The following is a 21,902-nucleotide window of genomic DNA, read 5'->3' as shown; positions in this document are numbered from 1 at the left end:
GGTGCTCTCAGCATGTCACCTCTCTTCCCACTGCCTCCCCTTACCTCCCCCTCTACAACTGAGCATCAAATGTATTTTCCATCCCCACCCAGTAGCCCTGTGGTTTCTCTCTGATCCTTACTCTTCAGTAGTCTGACAACCGAAAGTTTGATTTGCAACTGAAAAGACACTCCTTTTCTGTTAAGTCCATGACCTACAATTATTTTCTCTATGAATCTATGTTATGGGGATGCTGGAGAGAGGCCTCAACGAGCTGAGTACATGCTTTTCATGCAAGAGCCTGGTTTGATCTCTATTACCATGTTCCCGCTGAACACCTCTACCGTATTTGCCAGCGTATAAGATGACCCCCTAATTTTGCAGCTAAAACATAGGTTTAGGCCTATATCCGCTGTATCAGATAGAACGTTCCTGTGCTGCAACTGTATGTACCACAGTGAGCCAATCACAACAAGCAAAGGTTCAAAGGTTCTACTGTAATAGACTTCCTCTCTGACTCTGGCCCATCTGACCAGGCTTTTTACAGTATAGATTCGGGCCCAGAACATTGTCTAATTTGCATGCATGAAAAGCCTGCTTGGATTGGCTGAGTTAGAGAGGCAGTCTGAGCAGCCTTGCAGTGATTGGTGCAGGATGGAGTTGGAAAATTCGTTTTGTGGCAATATTCAGACAAAAATTTTTTCTGTGTGTGTGGTTTTTGGGTCACACCAGGCAGTGCTCAGTGGTTATTTCTGGCTCCAGGCTCAGAAATTGCTCCTGGCAGGCACGGGGGACCATATGGGACTCCAGGATTCGAACCGATGACCTCCTGCATGAAAGGCAAACGTCTTACCTCCATGCTATCTCTCCGGCCCCTATTCAGACAATTTTCGTTTAGCGGCATATTGAAACATTTTTTCGGGATATACTCTGCGTATAAGATGACCCCCGATTTTCGGTTGACTTTTTTTGTTTCAAAAGTCGTCTTATACGCCGGAAAATACAATAACTTCTGAGTGGAAGCTGGGTGTCCCTTGCCCCAATAAATAAATCAAATGTTAAAGGGTTCTGAAGCTCTTCAGAGAGATTTATCTCATGTCACCTGATCTCTGGCATCAATTTGAATTTGTTTGGTTTGGTTTTGGGCCCACACCTGCCAATGCTCAGGGGTGCCTTCTGACTTTATGCTCATGAATTACTCCTGGCAATGTTCAGGAGACTGTATGGAATGTCAGAGATCGAACCCTGGTTGGCTGCTTGCAAAGCAAATGCCTTGCTCACTGTACTATCTCTCTAGCCCCCTATTTGATTTTTTTTTTGTTTGTTTTTGGGTCACACCAGGAGGCACTCAAAAATTACTCCCAACAGGCTTTGGGGACCATATAGGATGTTGGGAATCAAACCAGGGTCTGTCCTGGGTTGGCTGTGTTCAAGGCAAGTGCCCTAAGACTGTGCTATCACTCTGGCCCCGCCCTATTTGATTTTTTTAATTAAGAAATTTTTAATTGGGCCTGGGGAGATAGCACAGTGGCATTTGCCTTGTAAGCAGCTGATCCAGGACCAAAGGTGGTTGGTTCGAATCCTGGTGTCCCATATGGTCCCCCGTGCCTGCCAGGAGCTATTTCTGAGCAGACAGCCAGGAGTAACCCCTGAGCACTGTCGGGTGTGGCCCAAAAAAAAAACAAAAACCAAAAACCAAAAAAAAAAAAAAAGAAAAAGAAAAAGAAAATTTTAATTGAATCACTGTGAAATAACACAGTTACAAAGTAGTTGATGATTAAGTTTCAGTCATACAATCTTGCAACATCTGTCTCTTCACCAATGTACATTTCCTGCCACCAATATCCCCAGTTTCTCTCCAGCCACCACCCCCACCTCCCAGACTCCTCTATAACTGATATTTTTCTTCTCTCTCATTTAACTTAGTGTGTGTGTGTGTGTGTGTGTGTGTGTGTGTGTGTGTGTGTGTGTGTTTGACTCACACCTAGAGGTTTTCAGGGTTACTCCTGCCCCTGTGTTCAGGGGTCATTCCTGGCTTTTCTCAGGGGATAATATGGGATTCTGGAAATCAAACCTGGGTCAGTCATATGCAAGGCAAGCACCTTACCCTCTATGCTATTGCTCCAGCCTTTATTTGACTTTTGGACTCTATTAATAAGATGCATCACCATTTAATTGGCTTCAGTTCCAGTAATCAAGACAGTGAATATATGTATTCTTCCTTCTTTAAATCCTCCTGACCACCTTCACTTTCTTTGTGCCTTTCTTTGTTTCTCTAACACTTTCATCTTTCCTCTCAAGTACGCTTGCCAGTAATGAGGTCATTCTGTTTTTTTTTTTTTTTCCTTTCCCTATTAAAATCCATACTTTGGGCTAAATTCTGGCCTAATTTAAACACTGGCATTATGAACTCATGCTAATTAGCCTAAATGACCAAAATTCCCCTTCAATTAAGCAAAAGTAGACATTTCAAGTTCCTCCAGTTATCCTGTGCTAAATGTTAGGAGATACAAAAGTATGGGGGGTGGACATAAATGAGAGATCATGATACTATCATCCTATGATAAAATGATTTTTTTATTTAAAGGCCAATTTTATTTTGTTTGTTTTTGTTTTGGGGGCCACACTTGGTGGTGCTCGAAGCGTACTCCTGGCTCTGAACTCTAGAATCACTCCTGGCAGTGCTCAGGGAACCAAATGGGATGTTGGAATCAAACCTGGGTCTACCTAGTGCAAGGAAAATACCCTTCTTGCTATACTATTGCTCTAGTCTCCAAATTGTACCAAGACTCTTGCCTTGGATTCTTGTATTTATCCCAAGAAACCACATTATTCAGTGCATCGTGCAGTGCATCTTAACCTTGCAGTCTTGTTGTTTTTTTTAACCTTGCAGTCTTAAATGGACTGAGCTTGAAAAGGCCTTTTGTTTATCATCTACTAGCAATGATGGGTCCACACGATGCTGAGGTGACTAATAGGTGCTCAAGTGAAACCAAGTGCTTTTTTTCTTGGTCGTACAGGGAGAGAGGGAGATTGAGTCACCTCAGCAATGCTTGAGGACTAGTCTTGGCTCTGTGCACAGGAATGATACCTGGTGGTGCTCAGAGGACCATAAGTGGTATGAGGTAGGGGAGGATTCGAACCAGTGTAGCTACTGAAGTGGACATGCAAGGCAAGTGCCTTCCCTCCTGTGCTATCTCCCTGGCCCCAAGTTCTGCAGCTGCTGATCCCAGTTCTCATTTCTCTAACCAGAAGGGGATGAAAACAATCAGAGGGAAAACTGGGGTTAGGTGGGCGGGAAGGGGGACAGGATACAAAGACGGAAGGCAGCTAGACAAATAAATAAATAAATACATAAATAACAGAAGGAAATGCAGGCGAACTGGAAGAGGAAAAGTTTCCCTCTCCCCTATTTCAGCCTTGCTTGAACCAAATTTTGAGGTATTTATGTGTCACTCCATGCCCAGAGGGTCACATACTCAGGGGTTGCTTCTGGCTCTGGGCTCAGCAATGACCCCTGGCATTGCCGGGGATTCAAACTGGGGATAGCTGCATATAAGACAAGTGGCTTAACCCAGTATTATTTGTGTGGTTCCTGAAATATGCAACTTAATTCTTGGTTATCAGGCTGGAAAGAGGGAGGAGTGGAGAGCAACGGTACTTATGATTTTTAAATATATTTATTTCCTTTTCTCATTTATTATTATTTTACTTAAATATTTTTGTTTTTTTGGGCACATCCGGCTGTGTTCTGGGCTTACTACTAGGTCTGCATTCAGAGATCACTCCTTAAGTGGCACTTAAGGGACAGGGACCATATGGGATGCTGGGGATGAAACTTGGGCTAACTGTGTGCAAGGCAAATGCCATACCTTTTGTATCCTTTCTCTGTTTTGGGGCTACACTCTGCAATACTCAGGGTTTACTCCTGGTTCTGCACTCAGGAATCACTCTTGGCAGTGCTTGGGGTACCATATGGGATATCAGGGATCAAAATCCAGGTCAGCTGCATGCAAGTCAAGCACCCTGCCCACTGTATTATCACTCCAGCTCCTCTTATATATATATTATATATATATATATTTTTTTTTTTTTTAAATCTACTTTTGGTTTGGGGCCATGACCTGAAAATACTCATGACTTCTTCCTCTGGGCTGCTCGGGGGACCATATGTGGTACTGGGGACCAAACCAGGCTTGGCCTGCACAAGGTAAGCAAGTGCTTTAATCCTAGTGCCATCTCCCTGACCCTTTCATTTCTCCCTCCACTGCCAACAGCCAAGATGTAGCCTCTGACGGGCTGGCAGGACACATTTCCAGATGGCATCCACTTAGTTTATTTGCGGGTTTCTTCTTCTGACTTGTTTGCGGGGCACAGCCAGCAGCGCTCAGGGATTTCGTGCTCAGGGGTGACTCCTGGTGTTGGTGCTCAGAGGGAAAAGATGTGGTGCTGGGAATTGAACCAGGCAGGATTGGCAGGATGCAAGGCAAATACCTTACTCACTCCACTATCTCTATGGTCCTCCTTTTTTTTTTTTCTTCTTCTCCCAAATAGCTTCCAGGTCAAGAAGAGGAGTGGAGTGAAAACCATGTTCATTCCTAGGTGGAACCTGGGTGGTCTTGGGATTGGTGGGGGGAGTTGTCCAGGTGAGGTCAGGCTGTAGGAGGGAATCTACAGGCCCATCACTTCTTGGTTGAAATCACGCAGAGTTGGCCCCAGTTGGAATTTGGGCCCCAGCTCGTGTTAGTAGATGAAGGTGATCACGTAGCTTTGGTTGCTGGGAACCGGGAACATGTTCAAGAGAGAAAAGCGGGGAAAACCACTGGCCCGACCCGCCACGTTCTCCACGCTGTAGGCCTTCAAGGCCGAGTCCCTGTTGAACAGCGCCGTGTCTAGGAAGGAGACGGACAGACAGGCCGGCCAGGTCCCCGGGGCTTCGCAGTCTGCAGCCTGGGAGAGCTGCAAGCTCTGCTCCGAGCCGATGCGGAGTCTCTGCAGGCCGCACACGGCCAGGTACTCGGTGGGCAGGCTGCGCGGGCCGCACAGCGCCAGCTTCAGGTCTCGGACGCGCGTGAAGTTGAGCAGGAGCCGGAGCGCCGCCGTGTCGGTGAACCAGACGGTCAGAAGGCCCGTGTAGCTGGCGCGCTCGTCCGCCGGCCGCAGCACCGAGCGGCAGCTGCACAGCAGGTTGGCCAGGCTGTAGTCGCAGTCGCGGATGTCGGCCGAGCAGCTGCAGTTGCGGATGGAATTTGCTCGGCTGAGGATCAGGGTGATGTTGCCGTCGGGCAGGGCCAGAGCCAGGGCGCCCAGGGCGCCAAGCAGGAGCAGGCTGCGGCCAGCAGATGGTGCCATTCTCGGCTCCGAGCGACCCAAGGTGGAGAATCACCTGCAAAATGAGAGAGAGAGGAGAGAGAGAGAAGAGAGAGAAGAGAGAGGAGAGAAGAAAGAGAGAGAGAGGAGAGAGAGGAGAGAGAGGAGAGAGAGAAGAGAGAGGAGAAAGAGGAGAGAGGAGAGAGAGAAAAGAGAGAGGAGAGAGAAGAGAGAGAAGAGAAAGCAGAGAGAGGAGAGAGAAGAGAGAGAAGAGAGAGGAGAGAGAGAAGAGAGAGAGGAGAGAGAGACAGAAAGACAGAAAGAGGAGACAGAGGTGAAACAGACGACAGACAGAAAGAGACAAAGACAGATGAGGGAAGGAGGGAGGGAGGGAGGAAGGAGAAAGAAAGGAAGAAAAAGAAAGAAAGAAATAAAGAAAGAGAAAGAAAGACAGAAAGGGAAAGAAAGAAAGAAAGAAAGAAAAAGAAAGAAAGAAAGAAGAAGGAAGGAAGAAAGGAAGGAAGGGAGGAAGAAAGGAAGAAAAAAGGAAGGAAGAAAAAGAAAGAAAGAAAAGAAAGAAAGGAAGAAAGAGAAATGAGAGAGAGCAGAGAGGGTAGAGAACTTGCCTTGCACGCAGCCGACCTGGTGTTCCATACAGTTCCCCTGAGCCCACCAGGAGCGATCCTGAGCTCAGAGCCTGGAGGAAGCCCTGAGTGAGTGCTCCCGACTATGGCCACAAATAAACAAACAAACAAACAAACAAAAGTTGTGCCTGTCACAGGTTTTCCCAAAGAGCAGCTTCACAAAATACATCACTCCCCCACACATGACCTCATGTCAACTTTTTGCTCTTGCAGTTCTAACAATGTCAGACAGTGCTTGGCACCCAAGTGCAAAAAAGCCTCTCTCTCTTTTTTTTTCTTTCTCTCCAGCTGCTTCCCAGGCCCCTGCACTCTGCTCAGCCAAGGCTTCCAGTTCCCCCTGAGCCAGCAGAGAGCTGGCAGAGAGGTAGGAGAGAGGTGTACATGCCAAGAAGTGGAGGAGCCCTAGAGTGTGGCAACCTTGGACAGGGATCAAGAGCCATCGGAGCATATACACATGTGCCATCAATCCTGAGTCCCCTGTTCATACCCTCAACAGCCTCATTCTCTCCTCCCTGTCCTCATTCTCACCTCACCCCTGGAATCCAGGAGATAAAAAAGTTCCAGTTGGATTCAGCTACCCGGTAGAGAGCACGGCATGAATACCAGCCAGCCATGACGGGGTTACTGGTGGTGGTTAATATCTAACTGGACAAACATGACCCCCTGGTGCTGCCTCATGGCTGTGGAGTCCAGCCATCCCTTACCTGGTCTCCTAGAAATGTTAAGTTAGCAGAAGGGATTTTTGGCTATGTGAGTGGAGAATGAAGAGACAGTCACACATTGAATCGTTTATCCCCATGATCTTGATTTATCCACACCCCCTCCCAGATAATTTATGGAAGGACATTCAGCACTGCTGAATGGGTTTGAGAATGTAGGAACATAAGAGAAGTTAAATTTTTTTATCTTTGATTTTTGGTCCATACCTGTGGTGCTCAGAAGTTACTCCTGAGACTGTACTCTGGAATCCCTTCTGGCAGGCTCAGGAGTCTATATAGGATGCTGGGGCTCGAATCCAGGTTTGGCCATGTGCAAGGCAAAGGCCCTACCTGCTGCACTATTGCTTGGGGCTTGGGCCCAAGTTAATTTTTTAATTAAAAATATATGAGGGAGGGGCCGGAGCGATGGCGTAGTTGTAGGGCATTTGTCTTGCACAAGGCTGACCCAGGACAGACCATAGTTCAATCCCCCAGCATCCCATCTGGTCCCCCAAGTCAGAAGCTATTTCTAAACGTATAGCCAGGAGTAACCCCTGAGCATCACAGAGTGTGGCCCAGAAAAACCAATCAAACAAACACACACACACATACCACACACACACACACACACACACACACACACACACACACACACACACACACACACGGAAAGATTTATGGAGAGGGGCCTTTGGACCTTCAGCTTAGGGCTTCTCCTGGTTTTGTGTTCAGGCATCACTTCTGGCAGTGCTCAGAGAACCTTGTAGAACTGCCAGTGACTGAACACTAATTCCACCAATCACTCTACCCAGTCAGCCTCTTGGCAAGGCAAATGCCCTACTCGCTGTACTATCTCTAAGGTTTTTTTTTTTTTTTTTTTTGCTGTTTTGCTTTTTAGCTTTTTTTGGGTCACACCTGGCAGCGCTCAGGGGTTACTCCTGGCTCTATGCTCAGAAATCGCCCCTAGCAGGCACAGGGGACCATATGAAATGCCGGGATTTGAACCACCGTCCTTCTGCATGAGAGGCAAACACCTTACCTCCATGCTATCTCTCTGGGCCCTATACTATCTCTAGTTTTATTGTGTTTTTGTTTTATTTTGGGGCCACACCTGGTTGTTCTCGGAGCTTTCTCCTGGTTCTACACTCAGGAATAACTCTTGGCAGTGCTCTGGGGACCAGATAGGATAGTGGAAATAGAACCCAGGTCAGTTGCATGCAAGACAAGCACCCTCCCCATTGTCCTATCTCTCTGACCTGCATGAACAGTCCTAAAGAGCACACAGAGGGTCAGACATGGCTCTGTGATATAAAGGACTTACCTGGCAAGTGTGAAGCTGAGCATTTATATTTATGGAGGAGGGCTCTGGAGACCCTGGGGCCTCAGATAACAAGGCCATCAGACATATGCAAGGATAGGAGGGTGTGAGGAAACTCCTGTGGTGCTGGGGTTACTTGGGGCTACCCAGGCTATGCCAGAGTATTGCGTGGTTCTGGCAATGAAACCTGGGCCTGCAAGGCCTCCTTAGTACCCTGGCCCACAGTGTTTACAGCTGCGCTTATGACTCTTCCATTTGGAATGCTGGTGAGAAAGGCCTGGGGGACACTTGGTGGCTTAACAAGCACCTCAGACTAGGGACTAGGGGACAGGTAAGCAGTTAGGTGCACGCACACACCTGATGGAGGTTCTGTTTCTGACACAAATGGTCCTTGAACATCACAGAGCACAGTCTAACAGATGCCCAGTACTGCTGGGTGGCCTGGAGTAATTCTCAGGGCCACCCTAGGACTTCAATAGCACTGTAACCCCAATAGCCAGGTGGCCCCGAATTGCTGGTGGGGCCCTCTGTCCTCCTTAGAGCTACTTGAGAGGCTCTCCACCCTGATTTAAAATATATATATATATATTGTTTTGGGGCCACACCTAGTTGCATAGGGGTTATTCCTGGCTCTGAGCTCAGAAATCACTCATGGCAGGCTGAGGGAAGCATATGGGATGCTGGGGATCAAATCTGGGTTAGCTACATACAAGGCAAACACCCTACCAGCTATACTACTGCTCTAGCCCTCAAGGAAAAAAAAAAGGCTGAGCAATATAGTACAGCTGGAAGGTGTTTGTCTTGCATGCTGCTAACTGGGTTCAATCCCTGGCACCCTATATATTCCCCTAGCTTTGATCCCTGGCATCCCATATGGTCTTCTGAGCATCACCAGGAGAGATTCCTGAGTACAGACCTAGAAATAAGTCCTGAGCACTGCCAAGTATGGCCCAAAAACCAAAAGAGAGAGAGTAAAAAGAAACAAAACAACCCTCTAGGTTAGGGAGATATCACACAGGCTAACACATTTGCTTTGCACATGGCTGACCTCAGTTGAATCCCCAAACTACATAGGGTTCTCCAAGTCCTACCAGAAGTGATTTCTGAGTACAGATCTAGGAATAAGCCCTGGACACAGGCAGATGTGGACCCAATACAAACAAACTAAAAAGCCAAAACAAGGCTAAACACAAACACAAACAAAACAAAACAAAATCCCAAAGCACAAGGTCAACTATGAAGCCATGAGTTTAAACCCTGGTATCACCAGATACAAAAAGACACACCTCACCTCCACCCAGAGGAGGAAAATAAATGAGTATCTCAGTCAAAAAGTAGCAACGCGAATGTCCAACCTGTGAGGAAGAACTTGACGAGCCTGGCAGATCACAGACTGCATGCTTCTTTTATGGGGTGATTTTATGGGGTGATAAAACTGAGGTAGCCAAATTCTAGTCCTGCAAAAATCAAGCAAGTTCCCCCAAGTTACCAGATGGCTGAAGAGAGGGCACTCAAAACCACACAATTCTGTTTACTGGGTGTAAAATGACACCTAGCTATTAACCCAAAAACAAAGGCATTCCCCCTTCTTCCTCTTTCCTTTGTATCTAGCTCTTTGATGTGTAAAAGTCCATCTGGATCTTACTCTACCCCAATCCCCTGCCCTGCTGAATTTTGTACTCAGAATAAAAGTAAGTCAGTCTGGCTTTGGTGCAGAGACTGAGAGAGAAGCCACTGATTTCATGACTCCCTCCTGACTGGCTTGATTTATTAATCCTTCACAGCTACCCTACCTGCTTCAGACCTGTCTGCCTGGGGGTAGAAAATGGCGATTTCACAACCTGGGGATTTATTTTACAACTGAGAGTAAGACAAGACTTTTTGGAAAGAAAGTTGGGACCAGGAGAATTCAGAGGGAGACTCAGGTCCTCCTGCAGCTACCTTGTCTTGAAGGCTGGGAAAAATGCTTGGAAGGGTCTGGCCAGAAAAGTAAACATGTCTTCAAAGAGGACTTGTTGGCAGGAAAGAGGGCAGGCAGGCTAGTGTTTTTTGATAGGGCCCAAGATGAGGAGTAACAACAAGCAATGAGAAATCCAGGGGAAATGAAAAAGTTAGAAAAAGTGGGGTGATACAGAGAGGCACCAAATTGGAAGGCACATCAGCAGGTCTTGGGAAGGCAGAGAGATTCTATTTTGGAGTATAGAGATGCTCAGGGCTTACTTGCGACTTTGCACTCAGGGATCACTTTTGGTAGGACTCAAGGGACTGTACAAGGTGCTGGGTTTGAGCCCAAGTCAACTATGTTCAAAACAATCCATTGGACTATATCTCCAGCTCCAGGGGAGAGAGATTCTAAATCAGCTCAAACAATAAACTTGAGCATAAGGTGAGATATCAAAGTATTACAGCAGGTAAGGCACTGGCTCTGCATATGGTCAGCTAGGGTTCAATCCCTAGCACCTCATATGATTCCCTGGGCACTTCTAGGAGTGATTCCTGAGTGCAGATTTAGGAGTAAGCCCTCAGTATCGCCAACTATGGCCCAAACAGGTTATTTAAAAAAAAAAAAGATATTGATTCACTGAAACTACATTCATTCATTCAACTTCTTGATGGAATGGGGCCAGAGAAAAGTAAAGAGGATGCGTAGTAAAGAGGATGCTTTTCTTGTATGCGGCTGGCCCAGATTTCATCCCTGGCATCCCATATGGCCCCCCAAGTACCACTAGGAGTGATTCCTGAGTATGAGTCAGGAGTAACCCTTGAGCAGTATAGGTGTGGTCCCAAAACCAAACAACCAACCAACCAACCGACCAACCAACCAACAAACTAACCAACCAACCAACCAACAACAATAAAACTTCCCAGTGGAAAATTTGCTACCTGGAGTGCTTCAACCCAGAATAACACAGTGAGCTAGTACCACTCTAGTGCTGATGGGATTCGGTCCCCATTTGATATGGGTTGGATATGATGAAACTGCCTCATCATGGAGGGGAAAGGACCAAAGGAGGAAACAGGGTAAATCACTTCATCATTGGTATGGCCAGGCTTGGCAGAAGAAACTCAGGGTCTGTGGTCCAAGGACTCAGATGCAGAAGACGCAGAAGACTTAATGGAGCAGAAATGATGCAGAGCACAAAGAGCCAAGGGACAGAGAGATTGCGTGGCCAGTGAGGTCTGGCACTTGTTCACTTTGTGTTTCTTCTGCAGTTGGTCCAGGGTTCCCTTAAAGAGTTACTCACTGGTTCATTTTGCAATAAAACACAGGGCTTGAGAAATATGCCAAGCCAGAATTTCTCCTCAATAACAAAAGACTGAGCAATGTTAAATGGGATGCAGTCACATGGACTCACCCCTGCCCCTATCCCCAGAAAGGCACAGAGAATGAATTACAAGGTAACTGGAGACCATCTGCCACCCAGATTCCATGGCACTTGGGAGCTGCAAATTCGGGTCCCTGTCATCTGTGCTAGTCTGAACTGATCCCTATCTGAGAGAGTAATGGGGAGGGACCTTGGGGAAGAAGCTGGAGGTCTTCAGGAGAACCCCTACCCCCCCCCCCCAGTGTTGCAGAAAATCTCACTCAAAGCCAGCAAAAAAAAACAAACATCAAGTGTTTTTTGTTGTTTGGTTTTGTTTGTTTGGTTTTGGTTTTGGGGGCCACACCTGGTGGCACTCAGGCTACTCCTGGCTATCTGCTCAGAAATCCCTCCTGGGATCATATGGGATGCCGAGATTTGAACCACCTTTGGTTCTGGGTCAGCTGCTTGCAAGGCAAATGCCCTACTGATGTGCTATCTCTCGGGCCCCTTTTTTGTTATTGTTTTGGTTTAGTTTTTGGGTCACACTTGGCAGCACTCAGGAATTACTCCTGACTATGCGATCAGAAACTGGCAGGCTTGGGGAACCATCAGGGATACTGGGGATCAAACATGGGTCTACTGTGTGCAAGGCAAATGCCCTCCCCGCTGTGCTATTGCTCTGGTCCAAAAGCAGTAAGTCTTGAGGAGGCTGGGCCTGGTGCAAAGGCAAGAGATTTATTATTATTATTATTATTATTATTATTATTTTAAAATATGGAACGCTTCATGAATTTGCATGTCATCCTTCAAGAGCTTTTATAGAGTATCTGACAGACCATGAGGCATTGCAGGCAGCTTGTGGGAGGGCACAGTAGCAGAAATTCCCACGTATGTTGTTTTGCGAAGTGGAGTTTGGACCACTTCAAGGCCATGAGCCCATTGGGATGCTGGTCCCAGATCACCAAGGTTACAATACCAAACTGTGACCATCTCAAAGTCATCCTAGATTCCTGCCATAGTTATGTCCTGGTGCCCAGACTTGCTGCCTATTGGCAGCTCTTGCTCTCTGGTTGAGCCTTTGAAATATGAGCCAGGATCTATTTTCCTCATCACCACCATCTGGGGGTCCAGTGGACCTTAGTATACTTAGTGACCTTTGGCTTTTGGACAGCAGGACCCCCAAAGACTTGGCAGCTTCATATTGGGTAGTCAGTGGGCCAACTTGCTCCAGGAACCCAGTTCATGGGGTTTTCACCATTTTCTCCCATGGCATGGTTTTCTCCATCTGTTTCTTATGAATTATTTTATTGCCTTTTGTTTTGTTTAGTGGCCACACCTGGCAGAGCTTTGCATTTGGAATCATTCCTAATGAGGCTCAGGGACCATATGGGATGACAGGAATCAAACCTGAATTGACTGTATGCAAGGCAAATACCCTCCATGTTGTACTGTCACTCTGGCCTCAAGATAGCTTTATTAAATGACACTTTCTTAGAAAGTTGTGAGGGGAGAAAAATGAAGAAAGTATGTGTCAAGAGGAAATGGAGGAAATATGTGTGGGCCTCTACAGAGTAGAAAAAGCAAAGAAATGTAGGGAGAATCAAGTAAGGTATGTATTCATGGGTCTGAAGAGCAAGCCAACTTGATTTTTAAATAAGTATTATGATTATTATTTTAATATACAATTACTTTAATAATAAATTGAAAATAAAATGTATTATTTAATGTTAAAATATTATTTTTATAAAGTAATATTAAATGTAAGATTTTTTGTTTTTGTTTTTTGGGCCACATCCGGTGATGCTCAGGGGTTACTTCTGGCTATGCATTCAGAAATCGCTCCTGGCTTGGGAGACCATATGGGACGTCGGGGGATCGAACCACGGTCCATACTAGGTTAACACAGGCAAGGCAGACACTTCACTACTTCTGCCACCACTCTGGCCTCAATAAGATCATTTTTATAATAACATTTAAAATTTAATATTATTATTATTAGCCTTCCAAGCAGTGCTCAGAGGTCCAGGGTCCATCCTGGTAATTCTCAGCCAACTGGGCCAGTTGTACTATGCCTTCACTGTTGGGGGCCCTTCCACGCTTGTATCCAGAGATGCTGGGGGACCATGAAGTGCCAGGGATAAAACAGGGGCTGTTCCAGACATCTTGACCCTTGTACTCCCTATCTCGGGCCAATGAGGTTTTTTAATTTAATTTAATTTAATTTAATTTATTTGGGGAGGGGTTGGCCCACACCTGGCAGCAGTTCTCAGGGGTTACTCCTGGCTCTGTGCTCAGAAATCACTCCTGGCAAGCTCATGGGATCATATGGAATGCCAGGGATTGAACCTGGGTGGGTCCAGGTGGGCTGTGTACAAGGTAAACTCTCTACCACTGTACTATCACTCCAGCCCTTCCCTGAGTTTTTAAAATATCATATGCCTTGCATATCTAGACCCCTGAGCTCTGTAAGCAGTGATCACTGAGCACAGAGCAAGGAGGAAACCCTGAGACTGTTAGGGGTAGCCCAACAAAATTAAACAAACACACATATATACACACACCAAAAAAATAAAAAAGAGAAAAAGAAAAGAAAATTCTAGTCTTGCTAGGTCAGTTACATAGTTCTTTTTTTTATTTCTTTATTCTCTCACTCAAGAACTAGCCCTTGCTAGAATCTTAGTCCATGAACACTTGTTGAGTCTAATTGCTTGTTATTTTTTTCTATTCATCCAATGAATATTTGGGGGCCACATCCAGTGTTGCTCAGGGATTACTCCTAGCTCTACACTCAGGAATTACTCCTGGCAGGCTCAGGGCACCATATGGAATGCTGGGGATTTAGCCCAAGTTGGCCATATGCAAAGCATGTGCCCTACCCACTGTACTTTCTCTTTGGGCTCTGAGTATTTGTTGAGGCCTTGTAATGCCTTAGTATTCTGCTGAAAACAGACAAGGAAGTCAACTATTGTTTTGTCAAAGGGTGAGTGGAAAAGATCCCCAAATCAATAGTCACAACACAGCATAATGATCCGTCATCATTTGCAGGCAGTGCTCAGGGGTTACTCATGGCTCTGCACTCAGGAATCACTCCTGGAAGTGCTTGGGGACCATATGGGGCACCAGATATTGAATTTGGGTCAAGGATAGGCAAGTGCCTTATCCTTTCTGTTATCACTCCAGCCCCTAACTGACTTCTGTTGCTTTGAGGGGGCACAACCAGTGATGCTCAGGGTTAGTCCTGGCTATGTGCTAAGAAATCGCTCATGGCTTGGGGGACCATATGGGATGCCAGGATTGAACTGTGGTCCATCCTGGATCAGCCTCATGCAAGGCAAATACCCTACCACTGTGCTATCGCTCTGCCTCCCCCCTCTTAATTGACTTCTGAATGGACATGAACTATGATTTATGGATTGCTCATGGCTGGAAGAATTTGGAGAAAGCCTGATCCATCCTCAATCCTGTTTTATTTATTTATTTTTTATTCATATTGTTGTGAAGATTGTAGAGTTCAAAAGTGTCATCCTTTCGGCTCCTTCAAATCTGTGTTGGGCTCTCATTTGTGGGATATATATGTATAGATCTTATATCTTACACATATAAGATAGTATGGTAATAATATCGAGACAATAAATATGAGGGCCAGGATGATCATTCATGGTAGGAAACTTGCCACAAAGAGCTGGAGAGTGCAGTGAGAGCAGAGAAGGGAGCACTAGGACAATGATCCCTTTGGACAAGAACTGCTGGAAGGAGGGCAAGTGATATGTATATATGTATGCTATCCCTTTAGGAGAAATACTGCAAGCCACTGTGAGAGAGAGAGAGAGAGAGAGAGAGAGAGAGAGAGAGAGAGGGAGAGAGAGACAGACAGAGAGACAGAGAGAGACAGAGAGACAGAGAGAGAGACAGAGAGACAGACAGAGACAGAGACAGAGAGTGAGTGAGTGAGTGTGAGAGAGTGAGAGAGAGACTGCCACAGAGATAGGCAAGAGAAAGAACAGGAGGTAAACAGGGAAACTGGTGGTGGGAAATATGTACTAGTGAAGGGATGGGTGTTGACCATTATATGACTAAAACTCAATCATGAAGAACTTTGTAACCACAGTGTTTAAATAAAGCAATTAAAAAAAATTTGTTCAGCCAATGGTGCAGGTTTTCTTTCCCATGGACACAATGTCTCCTTGCTCGTATTATCTCCCTGAAAGCTTCCTACAGTATCTTCCTCCAAGTGAGTCTAGTTAGGAACATTCCTCTGGGGGCCAAGTGTAAACATTAGCTAAATGTTGGGTGTAATCCTAGATTGGAAAGGAATCTGTGTGGGATTTGTTTGGAAGCAGGCGCTGCCTGTGTCTGCCCCATTCGGCAGGCTGCTCTTTATGCAGGTCAAGATTTCTTTTAGGGGTTGCCAGATGCAAATGGTATCTGACTTGATTCTGGATGAAACCTTTAGAGACAAGTTGTGTGGCTTCAAAGCTCCAATATCCCACATATGTACAGTTTTCAACATCTTGCTGGATTGATGGTATCCGAGCTTCTGTCTGAGAGACCTAAAGCTGTTCTTTTTGTGGTGGGAAATGAGCACTGATGAAAGCTGTTGTACATTGGATGACTGAAACTCAATCATGAACAACCTTGCAATTGTGGAAAAACAAAAACTGTATTAAGAACAGCCTTGGATTCACAGCGTCTAAATAAATAAAGTAATTAATTAAAAAAAAAGAACTGTTCTAGGTTCAGAGTGATAACACAGTGGGTAGGGCATTTGCCTAGCATGCAGCTGACCTGGGTTTGATCCCCAGAATCCCATATGGTCCTCCAAGCCTGCCAGGAGTAATTCTGAGCACAGAGTAAGGCGCAACTGCTGAGCAATGCCGGGTGTGGCCCCAAAACCAAACCAAATTAAACCAAAATAAAACCTATTCTTTGTAATCCTGACTCAACAAAACTTCCTATTGGCCCCCAATTTTCAGGCTCTCTCTCTCTTCCCTGAGCACAGCACTGAGTTTCCTCCTCAAGCAGTGTGGTGAAGGCTGCCATGTGGGTCTAGTCAATGAAACATAGTGGTTGAGATCCAGGACCCTGAGTCAGGAAAGAACTAGAAATATGGAGTCACCACTAGCTATTTAGAGTAAGGGATATTACATTAGATAATATATAATATCAGGGGACCTAGACTCCCCCCACACCCCACATTCCACATCATTGATGATTTGAAGTAGGTCCCAGCAGTGCAGCAAGCATGGTGATGGCTTCAGGTGAGTTCCAGTCATTTTGGCAATGGAAGATTTTCATATCCTCAAAAGATAGCAAGAAGCGAGTTTTTAAAACATGCTGATTAGGGTCCAAACAATAGCAGCCAAAGGGGGAAATGAAAAATGAGATGATACTGGCCCTGCCTTCAAGGATATTGAAATCAGTTCCAGAAACTTAGCTCTTTTATTTTTATGAGGGGTTGGTGGGAAACAGGGTGTGCCAGCAATGTTGGGGATTACTCTTTGTTCTGTGATCAGGAGTGAGCACTCTTGCAGTGCTCAGGGTCCATGTGGAGTGCCAGGGATTGAACTGGGGTTGGTTGGCTGTGTGCAAGGCAAGTGACTTATTCCCTGTACTAGTTCTTGGATATCAGGAAATTAGTTCTTCTTGCAGAGAAATTACCAAGTGCACATGGCAATGTCATGGGCAAGGGTTTGGTGAAGAGGCCCAGCAACTGGCAGGAGTGCCAAGTGCAGGAAAGATGAAAGGGAAGTGGGTTTTCTTCCTGGAAATCATAAAATTCGCTGATATATGGGTGGATCTGGAGAGTATTATGCAGAGTGAAATGAGTCAGAGGAAAAGGGACAGTCATAAAATGATCACACTAATTTATAGGATACATTAAAAAAAAGATAATATGGTAAAAATACCAAAGACAGGCCAGGAAGACTAGTCTATGGTGGGAAACTTGTCAAAAAGAGAAGGGAGTGCAGTGAGGGCAGAGAAGGGACCACTAGGACAATGAGGGTTGAGAATGATCCCTCTGGCCAAGAACTGGGTGCTGGAAGGAGATAAAGTGATATGCATGATACCCCTTCAGGAAAAATATTTCTAAATCTTCTAAAAGGAAGAGAAAGAAAGTGAAAGAGAGAGAGAGAAGTAAAATATCTGCCCAGAGATAGGCATGGGGGAGGATGGAGGGAAACTGGGGACATTTATGGCAGGAATTGTACACTACTGAAGGGATAGGTGTTGGACATTGTATGATGAAAACTTGGTCATGAACAACTTTGTAACTGTATCTCACAGCAATTTAATTAAAAATCGTATTTAAGGGCTGGAGTGGTGGTGCTAGTGGTAAGGCATTGCACGCGCTAACCTAGGATTACTGTGGTTTGATCCCCCGGTGTCCCATATGGGCCCCAAGCCAGGAGCGATTTCTGAGCACATAGCCAGGAGTAACACCTGAGTGTCATCGGGTGTGGCCCAAAATCAAAAATCAAACAAAAAAACCCATATGTTTTTTAAAAGAAGAATGGGAAAGGTGTCCAAAGGAAGTACCCTCTGGCCAAGATATAAAAAATGGTGGGCCCAGAGAGATAGCACAGCAGCGTTTGCCTTTCAAGCAGCCAATCCAGGACCTAAGGTGGTTGGTTTGAATCCCGGGGTCCCACATGGTCCCCCGTGCCTACCAGGAGCTATTTCTGAGCAGAGAGCCAGGAGTAGCCACTGAGCATAGCCGGGTGTGGCCCAAAAACCAACCCCCCCCCAAAAAAAAGGTAAGGGTGAAGGAGGAGAGGGACTGTAGAGCAGGGGTCTCAAACTCGAGGGCTGCAAACGGCCCTCCGTACAACATTTTGTGGCCCTACCCTAGAGGAATCTTTTTTTGTTTTGTTTTGTTTTGTTTTGTTTTAGTTGTTTGGGTCACACCCCCCAATGTTCAAGGCTTACTACTGACTTTGAACTCAAGGATCACCCCGACTTCGCCTCCTGCGGCCTGCAGGTAAATTGAGTTAGAGGCAAGGGGGTGCTCCTTGAGCATATCTTTGAGAGACTAGAGCCCTAAAGCTTGGCATAACGGGATTTCATGGGTCTTTGGGGAAAGCTAACAGGGTTGGGCTCCAGACTCCACTGAACTTCATCCTATCTACAAAAACCTTAAAAACTAGAACTGGTGTAGATGGAGAAACAGAAGAGAGGGAAATGAGTCAGAGAAAAACAATATTTTGCTTTTTCAGTGGAGCACTTATAAAGGGCTTTCTCCTGGCTCTGAAACCTCATGCAGAGCTAATACCTTACTTCCTGTGCTCTCTCCAGCCCCCTTTGCATGGCCCTTGGAATATTCTCTCAGTCACTCCTTCTAAGGCCAAGTTTTCCACATTAATCTTTTGCAATATCTAGAATTCTGGGGGTGGGGGAAGCAGGTGCTAGGGAGAGTAGGGTTTAGGAGATAAGTCTGAGGATGATACTATTTCTTTCTTTTTCTGGTTTTTGAATTGAATCCTCCTGAGGTGAACAGTTACAAAGTTGTTCATGATTTTTAGTCATACAATGTCTAACACCCTTCACCAGTTCACATTTCCCACCAATGGTCCCAGTTTCCCTCTTATCCTCCCTCTTGAATGCCTTGCAGACATTTCTTCTTTCTCTCTCTGAGACTATTTTTCTGTTGTGAGTCTTTTGAGTCCCTTCTTGAACCCCTGGGAAGGAATGGAGTGTATAGGAAGCAGGTGGTTCCTAATGGATACCCCAGGAAAATACACACATGTTCATTCTTCACACACCCCAGGGTTGCATGGACCACTACCATTTTTGTTTTGTTTTGTTCTTGTTTTTGGATCACATCTGATGGTGCTCAGACTTACTCCTGACTCTGCTCAGGAAATTACTCCTGGAAGAGTTCACGGAATCACAATTGTGATGCTGGGGTTGGAGCCTGGATCAGCAGTATGCAAGGCAAGTGCTTTAATCCCTGGAGTATCTGACAAGCCTGGTCCTGATCAGACACTATTTACTTTCCTAGGCTCAGGGGTCTCTGGAGAGACACTGCTAAGGAGAGGTTCGAGGCAATTTGTCCACCTTCTTTCTCATCCTCAAGGTCCCTTGTGCCTGTAGATTAATTTCCTGATCCCCTCCTCAGGCACCCTTTCAAGATAAACACTCATTCTGTGTGTGAATGTGACTCTGTGTGTGTGTGTGTGTGTGTGTGTGTGTGTGTGTGAGAGAGAGAGAGAGAGAGAGAGAGAGAGAGAGAGAGAGAGAGAGAGAGAGAGAGAGAGAGAGAGAGAGATGAATTCTTTGGCAATGAAGTCCTAATGAAACGTCAAGAAAACATCAGTGGCCTTGGAACTTGGATGGGGCTTGCACTGAATCTGTAACGTGCTTTAGTCACTGGGACAGCATTAACATCATGTGAGGTGCAGTAGGTCAGAGGGAGGACAAATACCAGCTGATCTCATTCATCTGTGGAACAAAGAGAGAAAAAAAAACACCAAGGAATAGACAGGATGGGGCAATGCTAGACCCTTGCCCATTGGTTACAAAACGTATTTATGACCAGAGTGGAGGAAGATGGTAGAGGAAAGGAGGTGACTTTGGTGGGAGGTAAAGTCACACTGTACCTCAAAATCATCAATTTTAACACTATTAGAATCACATCATCTAAGTATATTTTAAAAAATGAATGGACCATAAAGATAGTATAGGAGATAAACCCCAATTTTATGCCTGGTACTCTATGGTTCCAATACTGCCAGGAGTGATCCCTGAGTAAACTCTGAGCACTACCAGGTATCACCCTAAAACCATAAAATAAAATTATAAATTAAAATCATAAAATAAACTAAAACCATAAAATAAATTAAAAACTTTTAGGGGTCAGAGAGATAGCACAAGCAGGTAGGACATTTGCCTGTTATGCGGCCAACCATGTTCAAACCTCGGCATCCAGTAGGGTACCCCGAGCCTTCCAGGAGTGGTTCCTGGGCCCAGAGTCAGGAGTTACCCCTTAGTGGGTGTGCCCCCCAAATATTTTAATTAGAGGCTCATGGCATAGTACAGCAGGAAGGGCATTTGCTTTGCAAGAGGCAAAGCAAGTTCAACCCATAGTACCTCAGATCCTTCCTCTGAACAGTGTCAGGACAGATTTCTGAATGCAGATCCAGGAGCAAGTCCTTAATACTGCTGAGTGTGGTCTCCAAACCAAATAAATAAAATGAAAAAAGAATTCTAACTAGAAAAAAGACAAAAAAAATACTAAAGAAATTTGCACTTATGAGGCTGGAGTGATAATACAGCAGGTAGTTGTTTGCTTTGCACACAGCTGACTAGTTTGATTCTCAGCATCTCCTGAGTACTGCCAGGAGTAAGCCCTGAGCACTTCTGCATGTAGCCCAAACTCAAATAAACAAATAAAATAAATGGCACTGAAAGCCCGCTATCTCTTCAGACCTGTTAGAAACATAGCAAGTCTTAAATAGAAAGGTTAGATGGGAGAAATATTACAGGAAAGCACTTGCCTTGCATGGGACAGACCCTGGTTAGATACGCAGGATTTAGGATAATTCCTCAAATTCCTCTGGGATCATTTCCTGAGCAGAGCCAGGAGTGAGTCCTGAGCAGCACTGGGTGTGACCCCATAACCAAACCCAAACCAAAAGAGACAGAGAACAGATGGCTGGGAGTGGGGGCAAGGAGTGTTCTCTATGCCACAGAATCCAGGGGTTGTTCAGTTCCCACCAATAGGAATCTTTCTTCTCGACAGGAAGGAGAGGGAGGTGGCATCCCTGGATTTTGTGGGGTGCAATGATCACCAAGTGGGAAGTTTGGGTGCAGTGTATGAAAAAAGCTCATTGAGGGCCCGAAGAGATAGCACAGCGGCGTTTGCCTTGCAAGCAGCCGATCCAGGATCAAAGGTGGTTGGTTCGAATCCCGGTGTCCCATATGGTCCCCCGTGCCTGCCAGGAGCTATTTCTGAGCAGGCAGCCAGGAGTAACCCCTGAGCACTGCCGGGTGTGGCCCAAACACCAAAAAAAAAAAAAAAAAAAAAAAAAAAAAAAAAAAAGAAAAAGCTCATTGAGAAAAAAGTCTTGAAAGCTTCATTATCCCTTTGCTTTGGCTCTTACCACACCCTACACACCCCCAGCAAATGCCAGGAGACAGGAGGGCGATAGGAACAGGCAATGCGGGTCTGCTCAGAGTTTATCTCGTGGGCAGCTCAGCACCCCCAGAGCCTGGAGATTTCTCAGTACAACCAACCATCCTCCGAGCTGTCTCTCCTTTCTTTCTCACATTCCACAGCAATTTCAGCCCAGCCCTTTCCAGCTTTGTGCATTTTGTGATTTTGAGAGAGCACCCTAGAAAATATGTGGGGATGGCTGGCCTGGCCCACGGAATCCTCTCCCCACTTTTCTTTTCATTTTCTTTTGTTTTGTTTGGGGCCAAACCCAGCAGTGTTCAGGGATTACTCCTGGCTCTGTGCTCAGAAATCACTCCTGACAGCTCAGGGGATCATATAGGAGGCCGGGAATTGAACCTGGGTCAGCTGCATGAAAGTCAAATGCTCTACCCATTGTGCTATCTTTCTGCTCCCATCCCTCCTTTTTTGTCTGTGGGGCTCAGGAGAGGATTCCCATACACATGCTGAGAAGGGTGAGGCCGGGACCAGCAGAGA

At 45.8% G+C, this 21,902-nt stretch overlaps 1 protein-coding gene across 1 annotated transcript in view; it reads right to left on the bottom strand.

Moving 5' to 3' along the window:
- Window positions 1–4,078: 4,078 nt before the first annotated feature.
- C13H21orf62 (chromosome 13 C21orf62 homolog) overlaps window positions 4,079–21,902 on the bottom strand; it is a 31,120-nt gene continuing 13,296 nt past the window's right edge. Inside the window, exon 2 of the mRNA XM_049785819.1 lies at window positions 4,079–5,365. Within this exon, the coding sequence (XP_049641776.1) occupies window positions 4,723–5,331 (609 nt within the window). The 5' untranslated portion in view covers window positions 5,332–5,365 and the 3' untranslated portion in view covers window positions 4,079–4,722. The remainder of the gene's footprint in view (window positions 5,366–21,902) is intronic.

Source organism: Suncus etruscus, chromosome 13 (assembly GCF_024139225.1).
Source record: "Suncus etruscus isolate mSunEtr1 chromosome 13, mSunEtr1.pri.cur, whole genome shotgun sequence".
NCBI classification, from domain to species: Eukaryota; Metazoa; Chordata; class Mammalia; order Eulipotyphla; family Soricidae; genus Suncus; species Suncus etruscus.
Note: the sequence above shows the minus strand (reverse complement) of the source record. Positions and strands in the feature narration are given on the sequence as shown.